At 45.5% G+C, this 13,831-nt stretch overlaps 1 protein-coding gene across 1 annotated transcript in view; it reads right to left on the bottom strand.

Annotated features, from left to right (window-relative positions):
- Window positions 1-13,831, bottom strand: part of C5H1orf87 (chromosome 5 C1orf87 homolog) — a 69,988-nt gene that overhangs the window by 37,853 nt on the left and 18,304 nt on the right. Inside the window, exons 3-5 of the mRNA XM_070267599.1 lie at window positions 5,389-5,529; window positions 4,492-4,755; window positions 2,637-2,758 (exon numbers count right to left, since the gene is read on the bottom strand). Of these exons, the coding sequence (XP_070123700.1) occupies window positions 2,637-2,758; window positions 4,492-4,755; window positions 5,389-5,529 (527 nt within the window). The remainder of the gene's footprint in view (window positions 1-2,636; window positions 2,759-4,491; window positions 4,756-5,388; window positions 5,530-13,831) is intronic.

Here is a 13,831-nt window from a genome sequence, read left to right as displayed (position 1 = left end):
GAATCAGTTTCCTGTCAGGGGTGTGCTGGTAAATTTTTAACAACTGAGGTGCCAAAATAAGCCCCCTTTTGTAGCATTACTGATCCTCACGGTGTAGACACGCCCACCATGGCCGATTTCAGGCTATGGGCATGATGTCGCTGAATGAGGAGGAGTTGGGAACTGATGCTCACAGCCGGCCCTTGTGGTGCCCGCACCTCCCTCCTTGATAAACTCACAATGTCTTGTTCTTTTCCTTAACAAGTCTCCCCCAAGGTGCAGTTGCATCTTCATTTCCCGAGTTACTGATTCGTGTCTGCCTTCCCTAGTAGACTGCTCCTAAGATGTAGATGGAGTCTGTTTTGTGACTTATTCTTTCTTGGGGGTCTTGTACAGTACTTGCAATTGGTTATTTTTATATGTATTTAACTTTCCTTAAAGGTCATATTGTATCTCCTTTTTTCCCTCTGACTCTTACTCCAGGTTTGGTCCAAAACTATACTATTCTGAACTACTTGACAATAGCTGATATTTTCCAAGAGCTTGGCACAGGAAAGGAGGAGTGGCTATTTGTCTTTGTTCTGGTCGCCTGGCATCTGCACCATTCTTCCCTTGTCCAGGGATTCCCCAGATCAGGAGTCCACCTCTCACTCCAGCAGAAGGAAATGCCAGTGATTTGCTTTTCCAGCCTCTCTTTGCTGCTCGGGCATCTGACCCAGGCCTTGCCAAGCAGATGGATCTGTCCCAGATTTGAATCAGAAGTTTTCCTTTCCCTTCCTTTTTCCTCTTCTTGCCACACCAGCTCCTGGGGGTAGGAATTCCTGAGGCCTGGCCAGTGGCTCAGTGCACAGAGTGCTGGGTGGGCAGGTGTTGTGTGGAACTCACTTCCTGCAGCTGGTGGGGTTTCCTAGAAAGCCTGCCGCAGTAGTTTATCTCATCTAGTCCAGCTCAGGCGATGAGAGCTGCTGCCACTGGTGACACTGGAGGCTCTTTAAACATCACAGAGCTGCCCCATTAAAGGTTCTGCCTGACAGAACACGGGAGGACACTTTCCTGAGAGCACATAATTCACAAAGAGATTGGGTTCACTACAGGCCGTCAGTCCCACACTTCCACAAACACACTGTGGGAAGCAGCACCTTCTCTGACGAGTTCAAAATGATCTCTTCATGTACCTTTTTATAGAGCAGACACCCAGATGTCCCCGCGAGTGAAGAGACGCGGGAGGTGCCAGTTACATTCAGTATATATTTGTTGAGCATCTGTCACGTGCCAGGAACTATGCTAGAACTATGCCAGACACGGAGTCGGCTGGGACAGGCACTCTTGCTAGTCTCAAGTATCACAGGAGTAATTACACGTACAACGACGTTATGAAGGGACAGGACTAGATATAACTGGTCCAGGGTGCAGGGGAGGCTCCCTGTCTAGGACTCAGGACCCATATCTGCCACCTGGCCGTGTGCCCAGTGAGCAGCTTATGACCTCTCAGGGCCCGGACCTCATGATGTGAATTATGTGGAGTATGATTGATGATTATTATAAACGCCTAGGGCTTCACGGCTCTCAGTGGGGCACTTGCTCCCAGAGTGAGATCTGACTGGCGCACCCACATGGCAGTGTCACTTGCTTGGGGCCGTGAGCCTTTGATGGAGAGACTGGGCCTCTCCAACCTCTGAATTCACTGAGCCCAGCAAAGTGTGCCTGGCAAGCAGCTGGTATCAAACCAACGTTTGTCCAATGAAGTGTTTCAGTCAAAAGGGCATCCTACAGAAGGAATCAAGTCTAAGCCTTGGCCCAGGACACCTTTACAGGAAACCCCACCTTTCCCAAGAGTGAAGCGCTAAACCCCATGCCATGGCTCTTAACCACCGTGCCGCGTTGTTTGTACGTGGAGTGTCTTCTGGTAGGATAGTTCAAATAGTAACAAAAACTCGTACGGCACTTACAACGTACCAAGCACTGTTTTTAAGAACTTTGCCTTAATTAACTCAGTTACTCTTACAAATGTAGGAAGTGAAATGAATCTATTATTGCTCCCACTTTACAGTTGGAGAACGGAAGCACAGAGAGGGTGAGTGACTAGCCCAGGCTCACAGATCCATTGAGTGGCAGAGATAAGGGCTGAGCCCAGGCTTCTGGCATGGATGCTCTGCTCCTCACTGCCACACGTCAGCATTTTTCTCAGAGAACACAGAGAGTGTCAGGTCTATCGTGCCTCCCCTCTGATGACACACCTCACAGGCTATTTTGACTCTGAGTCATTTCTGTCCCTGAGACTAAGCGGAAGGGTCACTGATTCCTGTCCCTCAAACCTTTCCTGATGGCGCCTGTGACCCAGGGGTTCACTGACCGAACGTACTTCTGGAATCACACTTCTGGATCAGCTCGACACCAGGACACGTAGTGAGGGTTTCCATTTTCACAAGGTGACCTCATACAAAAGGCACGTGCTTGACGTTAGGTAACATGGGCAATTGCTGCAAATAGCTTTCCACGCTGCCTGGGACGAGAGAGAGAGAGAGCTATAAGCACAAGCAAGGCGCTGACGCAGAGCAAAGCGGTTCTGCCTCAGGTGCTCTCTGCGGGAACAGCCATCAAGACCCCTGATGGCCCCAGAAGTCCAGGGACAACCTGCCACAAAAAGGAGGTGGCACCTTTGGCTGTGAGGGCGACCACCCTGAGTTCTCCTTGGGCTCCTGTCCACGACTCTCTTGCTTTGCTGTGGGTCATCTGAAGCTGCAACTTTTAAAAACCAGAGGAGTTTTCCATAATTCACCTGAAAATTAAACACAAAACAGAACATCCTCATTCACGTGTAAGGGAAAGAGGCCTGCTGAGATAAAATGTATTTGGAAGGTTGTTACTAGTGAAAGTTTTTAAAACAGCTTTAAACATATAGTATCATAATTATGAGTGCTTTTTACCAAAAATTCCTATTACCTTTTGGACAAGTGGTACAATCATACTTCCTGGTTGCCTAGGGGTTGGGTAGGGCCGTGGGACCAGCTCTGGTCACAATCATGAGTTGTGAGCAGAAGAGACATGTGCTCCTTCTGGGCTGAGGATTAAAGAGCTGACACGAGACTTCCAGAGCTCTCTTTTTGCCCCTCTGCCATCACGCCCAAGAATGTCCCAGAGAGGCTGCCTCGTCAGCCTGGGTTGGAGCTGAGACAGCACAGGAAAGAGCCTGCGGCTGACTCACTGTGGAAATGAAACATGAATGAAAAATAAACTGCCATCGTTTCAAGCCACTGAGACTCTGGGGCTATCCGTTACTCTAGCATGACTGAGCCTCTGCTCTCTCTCTTTCTCTCACACTTTGCTTATATATTTACCATATATAATAAATGCTTATATTCAGCAGATATATTCAGATTATTTGAGGACAAGGCCTTATTATGCTAAGTGAAAAATCTGAAGACCTTTTTCTTATATGGGAAAGGACTGAAGGAAGTTCATTCATTTCCATTGCTGGGCTGGGTGGCATCCTAGGGACTTGGTGGGCAAAAAACTCCAGGGAAGTGGAGGAGATGCCGTGGGGGAGGGGAACTAAACAAGGTCCTAATAGAAACTAGGTTTCAGGCCACAGACTGATCAGACTGAAGATTCACAGAGGTTGTACTAATAAGTTGACATTGTATTGCTATTTACTTCTCATAAACACACCAGTAATTCTATTTCTGCAGGTCAGAGATGGGCAGGAGAGAGAGCTGACAGTTATCTGAGCACCTGCTCCCTCCTAGCATAGGACCAGGCAACCACGTCTGTCGGATTACTAAACCCTGGGCCCACCCTTTGGGGTTGGCTTTGCCCTGGTCTCCTGTGGCTGCACGCCACTAACGATTTGCCCACTGTTGTCACTTCTTCCTGTCTGAGGATATTTTCCGCTAGTCCCTGAATTCGGCTACACTTGGGCCACACTTGACAGTCACCCACAAGGTTGAGCTTGGCCAGTGCAGTGCTCCGAGATCCGGCCTGTCGCTGGGGAAACGTATCTCTGCCCTGGGTCTGCTGTTAACTCTCCGGTGCCCTGAGCAAGTTCCTGGACCTCTCTGGACCCGTTTCCTAATCCGTATGGTGGCGGTGAGTTATAGTTCAAAGGTACCTCCCACCTCTAACTCCCCAGGGACTGTCGTGACAGATAGGAAATCTTAGCCAAGTTCTCAGTTCTTTCCTCAGGGGCTACCGAGTCATCAGCCTACAAAGGGACTCCAGTGGGAGTCTTGTATCTGTGACCATCCCAAAAGTGTTAAGAGCAGACAATGGAAGTTAGGACAGGAAAACCATTTAGAGAAATTAAAGAGGGCTAAAAGGCATAAATCTTTTTTCTATTCTAGTCTATTCTGACTGGAAATTTCTACGTAAGAATATAAATAAGGCTTTTCTCTTAGGGGCCAAGAGTAAAGGTTATTTTCAAGAAAGAAACTAATCTTTTAATTCTATTACTCTGGTGGTTACAAGTAAAATAAACAAAAGCAATCCACACTTGAAAGAGCAGGATGTCCATACCATTTCAGGAGAGCCCTTCCCGGAAAATCTCTGGCAGAGGATCTTGATGGTGGGTAACTGGAGAGGGACTTCATGCCTCAAGAAGAGGCGGCTCAGCTGAGACTGGAGAAGAAATCCTGAAGAGATAGGGTCCAGGATCTTCAGATCTTTCTGAAGCTTGTCTAACAATCCAGAACTCAGAGGTCGTGGCTGGAGTTCTCTTCTGACCAGGGCTAGAAGGAAAGTGTTGTCTCTCCTTGGTCCACTTGGCCTCTGGCCAATATGCTGACACAACAATAAAAAATATATAAATGAGCATGGCTCTAAAATAAGACTGCTGAAGCCAAAGCAAGGAAGCAGAAGCAGTGGGGCTAGAAGCAGAGCACCCACTTTCAGGCCTAGCCATGAACAGGACAAGTCGGTAACACTTGAAGGTAAATATTTAATCTGGGTGTCTTCATTAAATTATAATGTTTCAGGACCTTTTCCTTCAGGAGAAGAAAGGAAGCAATTATTTCAGAGTGCATAGAAGCCTCCTTATCAGTATCTTCTACAAAATCATGTTTTCAATTATATAAGAATTTAGAATAACAAATCTTAGAGATCTACTGGGTTTGGGAGTTCAGTGCTGGGCAGAGCAGACCGAGGATGGTGCCCAGACCCTGAGTTAAGCGGGTGTGTGGTGGCCCTGCCCGAGCTCAGGGACTCTTGAAAAGGAGACCGGAGGGAAGAAGAAGGGAGTCCAAGGTTTGCCTCTGTGCTTCCAGGGAAGCTTCCCGGAAAGCTGCCTGGACGTGTGGAGTCTGATGTCCGTCAGTCCATCCTCAGACTGTCTTATCATCTGCTCCACATCAAAATACACAGTCAACAAATAACACCCCTTCGTCCACAATAGAAAACAACTCTTACCATACACACCTCAGGCTGGCCAGAGCTGCCCTTTGCCATCTGTTCCAAGGCCCAGTCTCGAAGGTTTCTCCTGGGGAGGCCATGGATACAGGACAGGGACTGGTCTCCAGTCAGCACGGAGCTGCAGTGGATACTTGCCTGGTTGGGAATCTTAAAAGAACAAAGACAAATGGTAGTGAGAGGCAGAAGCAGGGAGGGGAAGAGAAAGAGGAAAGCAGGGAGAACATGAGTGAGCCCACCAATTTCTTAAAAACATTCCCAGGTCCTAATGAACTCCAGCCCATGGAGTCGTTGAGTCACTGAGCCCCAGAGAGGAAAGCTTCTCTCCACCACAGTCCTAGCATTGTGCAATTAACATGTGTTGGACAAATACTTAACAATTAGATACTGTTTCATTTGTGCCAGAAAGAAGGATCTGTGACAGACAAAGGAAAAATAGGTAGCAGTATGGTGTTTATAGGCAAATATGGGGTTCTTAGAGATAAGGGTATCCACAGGCTGTTTAATGAGCAGGTTCAGGAAAGGCAGCTAAGAAAGTTGTGAGCTTTGTCAAGAATGGAACACAAGAGGGGCGGACCTGGTGGAGTAGTGGTTAAGTTTGTGCACTCCGCCTCAGCAGCCGGGGTTCGCAGGTTCAGATCCCAGGCATGGACATACACACAGCTCATCAAGCCACTCTGTGGTGGCATTCCATATACAAAATAGAGGAGGATTGGCACTAATGTTACCTCAGGGCCAATCTTCCTCACGGAAAATAAATAAATAAAGAATGGAATAGAAGAGATTAAAAAGCCCAGAATATTACATCCCAAGAGCAACGCTATTAAAGGTGTCAACGAAAATAATCCATAACCAATCTATAAATGAAAATTTGGGTGAGTTTATTCTGAGCTTAAATTTTAGGATTATAACCCGGGAGAGTCTTTCCACAAAGGAACAGAGCACTCCAAAGAAGTGGGGGTACATAGGGTGGTTATATACCCTCAAAGAGTATGTTTCACATATGATTGAAATGTCCCTTTTACAATAGTCACGAGGCTGCTCTGTCAGCACAGCGATTGGTGGAAACAGCAGATAGGTCTGCTGTCTTAGTGAAGGCTGCAGGGTGGCAGGTGTGTTGCCCCGGGCTGGGGGGGGGGTCACAGATGAGCGCTGCAATTGGTTCCCAGCCTAAAGAAAGATGCTTAATCTTCAAGGAGATGCCAACATTGGGAGGGGGAGAGAAGTTGCACCTTTATCTCAAAGGCCTTTTGCTCTTGCCAGAGGGAATCTCTAAAGCAGATATACAATGCATGCTCAATGGCCTCAGTCAGGCCCTTTTGGAAAGACAAGGTCAGGCCGAATTAGGTTTATACCAGATGTCTTCCTCATATATTCCAATATATCCTATTACTTGCCATTTTTATTTGTCAAGGTTACAATAGAATAAATGATGGAGCAAGCATCAATGATAAAATCCCATTCCCTTTTGCCATGGATTATGGTGTAGTAATCATGTTTTTATATTTTCTGTATTTTATGATGGTTTGACATCCTGGTGGGTCTTGCTGACTGGAGGAGACTAACCTTAATTCCTAGAGATGGAACACAGCTTGCCTGCTGGCTCACCTGTCATATGCAAACCATGAGATCCGGGTCCACACCCTAAGCCACCTCCCTCGCTTGGCTCTCACTCCAAGCCAATACTCCCCCTAATCAACCCAGGTCCAGATGCCAGACAACTCAGGACAGCCCGTGCCCAAAGCCCGCTGGGACTTTCAAATTAGCGAGTGCTAAGCTGTGCACCCTGCCCTGCCCTGCCTTTCCCGTGGAAACTCCCGTAAAGTCTGTGCCCTGTGCTTTCCCCTCACTCTTCCTGCCTCCTGACTGATCTTGGTGCTTCCCCGGGTAGCCCAGTGTGGTGTGGCATTCCCCCTTTTCCTGGGAAACTTAAGTAATAAACTCTGCTTTCTTTCTTTTTTTTGGCGAGGAAGATTGTTGCTGAGCTAACATCTGTGCCAATCCTCTTATACCTTGTATATGGGACGCTGCCACAGCCTGGCTTAATGAAGTCCAAACCTGTGAACCCCGGACGCCAAAGTGGAGCATGCAAACTTAACCACTATGCCACTGGGCTGGCCCCTAAACTCTGCTTTTAAAGCCATTTGTCTCTATCACCTTACCACACCTCATTGAAATAAACTGAGACACTTTGTTTTTTTGAGGAGGATTAGCCCCCTGAGGTAACATCTGCTGCTAATCCTCCTCTTTTTACTGAGGAAGGCTGGCCCTGAGCTAACATCCATGCCCATCTTCCTCTGCTTTATATGTAGGACGCCTGCCACAGCATGGCTTGCCAAGCAGTACCATGTCCGCACTCAGGATCCGAACCGGTGAACCCCAGGCCACCGAAGTAGAATGTGTGAACTTAATCGCTGCACCACCAGGCCAGCCCCTACATGGTTCTTTTTAATATCAGGTCATCGACAGGAGACATTGTCACAAGGACTCACTGAAAACTGAGTGTCCGTACTCAGTGGATAATCGTTGCATAACCTATCGGTGTGGAGAGGAACCTACAGATGCTTTATGGTCAGGAAGCATTTTAAGAAAAATCAAGAGGGTCTTTAGAGTGGGCAGAGTGAGCAAGAGCGGCAGAGAATTCTAGAACAGGCATAGAAATGACAAGACAGTTGTTGGGCACATCCTCTGTCAAGGCACCACATAGGTCATTCAGTTTAATCCTTAAACAGCCCTGTAACGGAGGTTGTACTAGCACGGTTTTGTATTTGGAAAGCTGAGTCTTGCAGAAGTTAAGTAACTTTGTTCTTCATTTAAGAAATATTTATGCCTTGCCTAGTCTGGGCCAGATGCTGTGATAGGCCCTATAGTGAGCAGAACAGATTTGACCCCTGCTCTCACAGACCTTGCAGACCGTGAGAGGCACAGCAAGCAACTGCAACTGTAGAAGACAGGGTGGCAAGGGCCACTGTCGGAGCAGCCTACAGGTCCACCTGACCCGGACTCGGTGGTGCAGGTCTGAGGCGATGACATTTAAGTCTAGGCTTGGAAGACGACATAGATTTGGGTTTCAGCCGGCTGAAGAGTGGAGAGGGAGGAGGAGAAGAGAAGAAGGAAGAGTACAGATGCAGATAAACTCGAAGGAATGCACGTGTGCAGAGAGCGGGGCTGTTCCAGAGCACAGTGTAAGGTTTGGAACAGGCCAAGGGAAGACAGGAGGGGGAGGCAGGGCACAGGCGGCAGAGAGCCTCATGTCTTTTTTTTTTTTTTAAAGATTGGCACCTAGGCTAACAACTATTGCCAATCTTTTTTTTTTTCCCCAAACCGCCCCCCACCCCCCGATACATAGTTGTATATCTTAGTTGCAGGTCCTTCTAGTTGTGGGACGTAGGACACCGCCTCACCGTGGCCTGACGAGTGGTGCCATGTCCACGCCCAGGATCTGAACCCTGGGCTGCCACAGCGGAGCGCGCGAACCTAACTACTCGCCCACAGAGCTGGCCCCGAGCCTCATGTCTTGTTAGTGTCTGTGCTTTATTCTGAGGATGATGGAGAGCAGGGAAATGTTTTCAGTGGAGCTATGACTAGATCAGACTTGCCCGAAATTTGCTCCCTAGCAAATGGTGTGGATAAGACTTGAACTCTACTTTTTACCTCTATCCTAGGATGAGAGAGTCCGCGTTCAGCTCACAGAGCAGTTTCTCTCTATAAAATGTTTGGTTAGGTATTTGAGACATATTGTTCTCAAAACAATATGTTTCTTTGGGAATTACTTGAAATATAAACTATTTCCATTTTCGGTCACTTGTAAATATTTCTCTGCCTCTGAGAGTTGATGCACTTCTCTGCTACAGCATCTAGAGAAGCATTGGTCAATACTTCATCACCCCACGAGCTGAGCTGTGCGTTAGTCCCCTTTACTCCCATTTTAACACGAAAATTCATTGCGTGCCTTTATCTTTAGCATGATAGGCACAGGTGAACACGGCAGGTGTGATTGCTGTCTGCAGAGATCTTTTGTCCCAGGCATCACAGACTACATTTTATGGCCTTACCCATGGAAAGAGGAAAATACATTGTGCTCCCAGAAATGCTGTGAAGAATGAGTGTATGCATTTCAAATATTTTGTAAATTCTAAAACTATCTTATGCATTGTTTGTTATTTTTTGTGTGTCTCCCTCCAGTTGCGTGTAGACTTCACCTGCCCGGGACAGTCTTGTCCTGCTGACTCGCGGCACCAAGAACAAACAGAGAAGCAGCATCTGAGCGCAGACGGTGTCTTGTTCAGGCCAAGGACTCAGAGGGCTCCAGGTCTCTCCCTTCACCGCTATAAATCATCCTGGGCTGCTGTTCTTCACAAGAAAAAGTGTCCCCAAAGTGTCAAAGAAGATAAATGGGGCATTTTCATCAAGAATCCCATGTTTCTGACTTCAGGAGTCACCAGAGGGCCTACAAAGTCTCTGACACCCCAGGCTTCTCTCATTTGCTTTATTATGGATCACAACGGACTGCTTGGGGACGACACAGAACCTGAAACAACTGCAAGCAACACTAGTTTTGTGATCTTTACCTAAAAGAACTGGTACAAATAAAGCACAGAAATTTAACACAAATTTAGTAACTTTTCTTGGGGTGTTGCAACTTGCAAGTGTTGGAAGTGTAAGCAAGTCTTTTTTAAACCTGGCTTAAAAAAACTATTTTAAGGTAGCTATATAGTGGACATCGTAAACACTCTCCTCCAAGACAAGTGAACACAGTAAACTGGCTTGATGCTGTGTAATGCATAGCTGTGACTTGAGAGAAAATTTGCAGAGACGGCATCAAATGCAGATTTGAAAAGTTCTGCTTCGTAAACAACTTAGACCAAGGTCTTGATGTGTCCTAGAAAGTTGTTAAATAGCTCAAAAACTGACACTAGTGATAGGGAATACAACCATGAGAAAGATGCATGTGAAAAGTTTAATAGGACTTTTTAAGAAATGTAGAATTGAAAAAAAGTAATATTTCCAAATGTATATACATAAAATGTTATTTCGATATATGCTTTAAATAAACTAATACAATAAATATTAGAATTAATAACGACTATTATATTTATATTTGTAAAAGTTTATATTTTATTTGAAATTTAACTTTTAGTTACAGAAAACTTCAAATGTAGGCACATGTAGCAAGAATAGTAGAATGAAACTCCATATACGCATCACTGAGCTGCAGGACCAGCTGACGTTCTTACTTTATTTACACCCACATGACCCACCACCGGAAATGAAGTGAGCCCCAGACAGTGTACCATTTCATCCACATTTGTTCAGCATTTATCTGTAAAGCAGTAGTTTTCAAAGTGTGGTGCTTGGGCCAAAACCCTCACATCACCTGGAAACTTGTTAGAAATGTGAATTTTTCAGACCCACCCAGACATACTGAATGAGAATCTCTGGGGTCGGGGCCCAAGAGTCTGTGTTTTACTAACCCGTCCAGTACTTCTGATGTCCACTAAAGTTTCAGAACCACTGCCCCAAGGACAAGGACTCTTTTTAAACGTAACCACAAAAACACTATCACACTTCAAAAGTTCTTTATTCTTCACATTAATTCCTTAATATCATCAAATATCCAGGCAGTGTTCAAAATCCCCCAATTATCTAATATTATTTTTATAATTTATTTATTCACAAAGGAACCAAATAAGATCCATATATTGCAATTAGTTGATCTTTCTTACACCTTTTAACACTTCTAGTTCTTCCCACACCCTTTCTTTTTGCAGTTTTTTCCCTCACAATTTATTTGTTGATGAAACTGTTGTGCGTCCTATAGTTTTCCAAAGTCTGGATGTTGTTGCTTGCATCCCTTGCAGGTTTAACAAACCTGACATATATTTCATGTAAAACAATGGTTAGATCTAGAATTTTGATCACGTTCAACTTCAATCGATTTCGAGAGGATTTTTTCATCCGTGGTGGCCTTTTCCATGGAAACAACCACTGCTGGGCTGTCTTTCTTTTTATGACACTCACAGGCACTGATATTCATTGCTTTAGCCCATTGCTCTTTCTTTGGGGTCTGGAAAACGATAATATTCTTATCCTATCATTACTTCTTCTTTATTAACAGGAATACTTCTCTAAAGAGAAACTGACTCCCATGTTATCTAAGATACAGCTTGTGTAGAAAGGCAGACTGAATGAATGCTGCCTTCCTTTACTCACCAGTTTAAAAATAGTTTGTTCCCTAACCTTCCACAGCAGTGACCAAAGAGTTTGTTTTATAAAGAATCACTATAAATGTATGAATTTAAATATATTTAATGCATGTAAATGTATTACAATTATTTTTTTTATTCATACTTAAAATGTCTCACTTTTTACTAGTGGGAGCCTTAAACTTATTGTTTTCATAGGAACTATTTTAAATGATATCATGAGTCTTTCTTTGACAAGACTTGGGAGGTCTTGGTATCTTCGTTGCTTTTGGTGTAACTGGACGCTCCAGGCTTAAAGTTAGAATCAGCGTTTGGAATTTACTGAACACAATGCAGGTGCCAGAGTCAAATCTACAGTCTTGAGCCAAGCCTAGGGAAGTCCAAGTGAAATGAGTAAATGCTGTCTTGGCTCACACTTGCAGATGTGAGTATAAATGATTACTGATACCAACCACTCAGTGCTGGGGTGATTTGTCACACAGCAGTATCATTACAATAGCTGACCAATACAGAGAGGGAAGCAGAGAAAAGGAAAGCCAGCTCTAAGATAATTAAAATCTCCCTGCTGAGGTATAATGGTGGTCTGAATAATATTACGGCAGAGCAAACAGAAGTAAGAGGTCATTTTTGAAGGACATAGAAGAGGTAGAATTCAAAGGTCTCAGTGGTGAGTTGTATATCACAGTTGGGGAGAGAGAGGAGGAAAGCACGGTGGCACAGCTGGGAGAGTTGTGGGACCGTTCTGCGAGGCACAGAGCACAGGAGGAGGAGCAGGAGCAAAGATTCTGCCTCCAATAGGTTGGATCTGAGCTGCCAATGCACAGCCCAGTCAAAATGTCCTTGACATCTGCCTTCATCTATAAATGAGGGTAGCATCACATGCCCTACCTACCTCATGGGGGGTCGTGGAGAGCAAGCAAGATAAAACACACAAAAGGGCTTTGAAAAGAGCATACTACCAATCAACTGTGGTGGTTATTAGAATTAAGGCACTGACACTTTCATTTTCACGCTGCCAGATGTAAAAAGCACACTATAATTTTGTTTTTGAAACTGTGCTGCTGAGTTTGTTGCTAGTCGCACATTCTTCTCCATTTTCTGAGAGAAGACAGAGCTGATGCTTCTGAGGAACAACATAAACAACAGACATATTTTTCAAAGACACGCAAGGAGCAGAATTTGGAGACAAGGGACCCTAGGCAGGCAGCACCTGTGAGGCTCTGGACTGTCATGTAAGCTTTCTGGGCCTCTCAGTCTTCATGCGTGAAATGAAGGTTTGTATTTGTTGATTTCTAAGGTAGTTTACTGTTCTCACATACATGAAACGATGGGTTCTCTCAACATTTTCAGCTTTACCTACCTCCTGCAACAATACTCTTCAAACCTGATCTGTAGTTTAGCAAAGCGCCTCCCACTTGCCCCTCCTCAGTCTTCATCAGCAGCTTCTCTTTTGCAGCAAGATCAGCTGGTCCAAATTGCCTGTTAGGTCCCACCAGGAAAGCTTATTTCCATCCATGTGTGAGGGGTGAGAATCTCGAAGGAGTTCGGGTTGCCACTCTTGCTGCGGCAGGATTCCATTTACCGCTTAGTCAAGGCGGTAATGAGAGTCTCGGTACCAGGCAACCGTAGCTGCCATCTGGCAGGCCAGCACCATACATTCGGCAGACAGAACCAATTAGTCAGGCCCCACACCTTCCACGAGGCCCTGCTGTGTTGGTGGCTGGGTGTCAGCCCTGCTGAGCTTCCCACAAGAAAGCTCATTGAGTTCTGGGAGGGAGGCGCAAGTCATCTCCCTCTGGCACCACAGAGCTAGCAAAGAATTCAGCTCACGGAGGTCCAAGAACAGCTTACCAGTGAACATTCTGCCCACTACATCAGCTGATGGAGAATCTACGCCAGGAACGGGCAGCTTGATGTGGTCAGGGGAATGTCAAGGAACAAATTTCCGTTTATAGGAGAAAAACTAGAAAAGACTTAAATGCCGTCAATAAGGGATTAGTTAAATGAGTCATGTTATATCCGTATAAGGAAAGAATATAGTTTGGTGACTAAGGACCTAGAACCTGGGCTTCAATTGTGGTTCTGCCACTTCTCAGCTTTATGACCTAGGTAAGGACTTAATGTCTTTGCTTTTTATTCTTCCCTGTATGAACTGAAGACAGTAACAATTCCTACTTCGCTGGGTGCTTGGGAGGAATCAGTTAGTTAACATGTGTACAGAACTTAGAGTAGTGCCTGGCACATAG

This window comes from Equus caballus, chromosome 5 (assembly GCF_041296265.1).
Source record: "Equus caballus isolate H_3958 breed thoroughbred chromosome 5, TB-T2T, whole genome shotgun sequence".
Classification (NCBI taxonomy): domain Eukaryota; kingdom Metazoa; phylum Chordata; class Mammalia; order Perissodactyla; family Equidae; genus Equus; species Equus caballus.
This window is presented reverse-complemented; position numbering and strand designations above follow the sequence as displayed.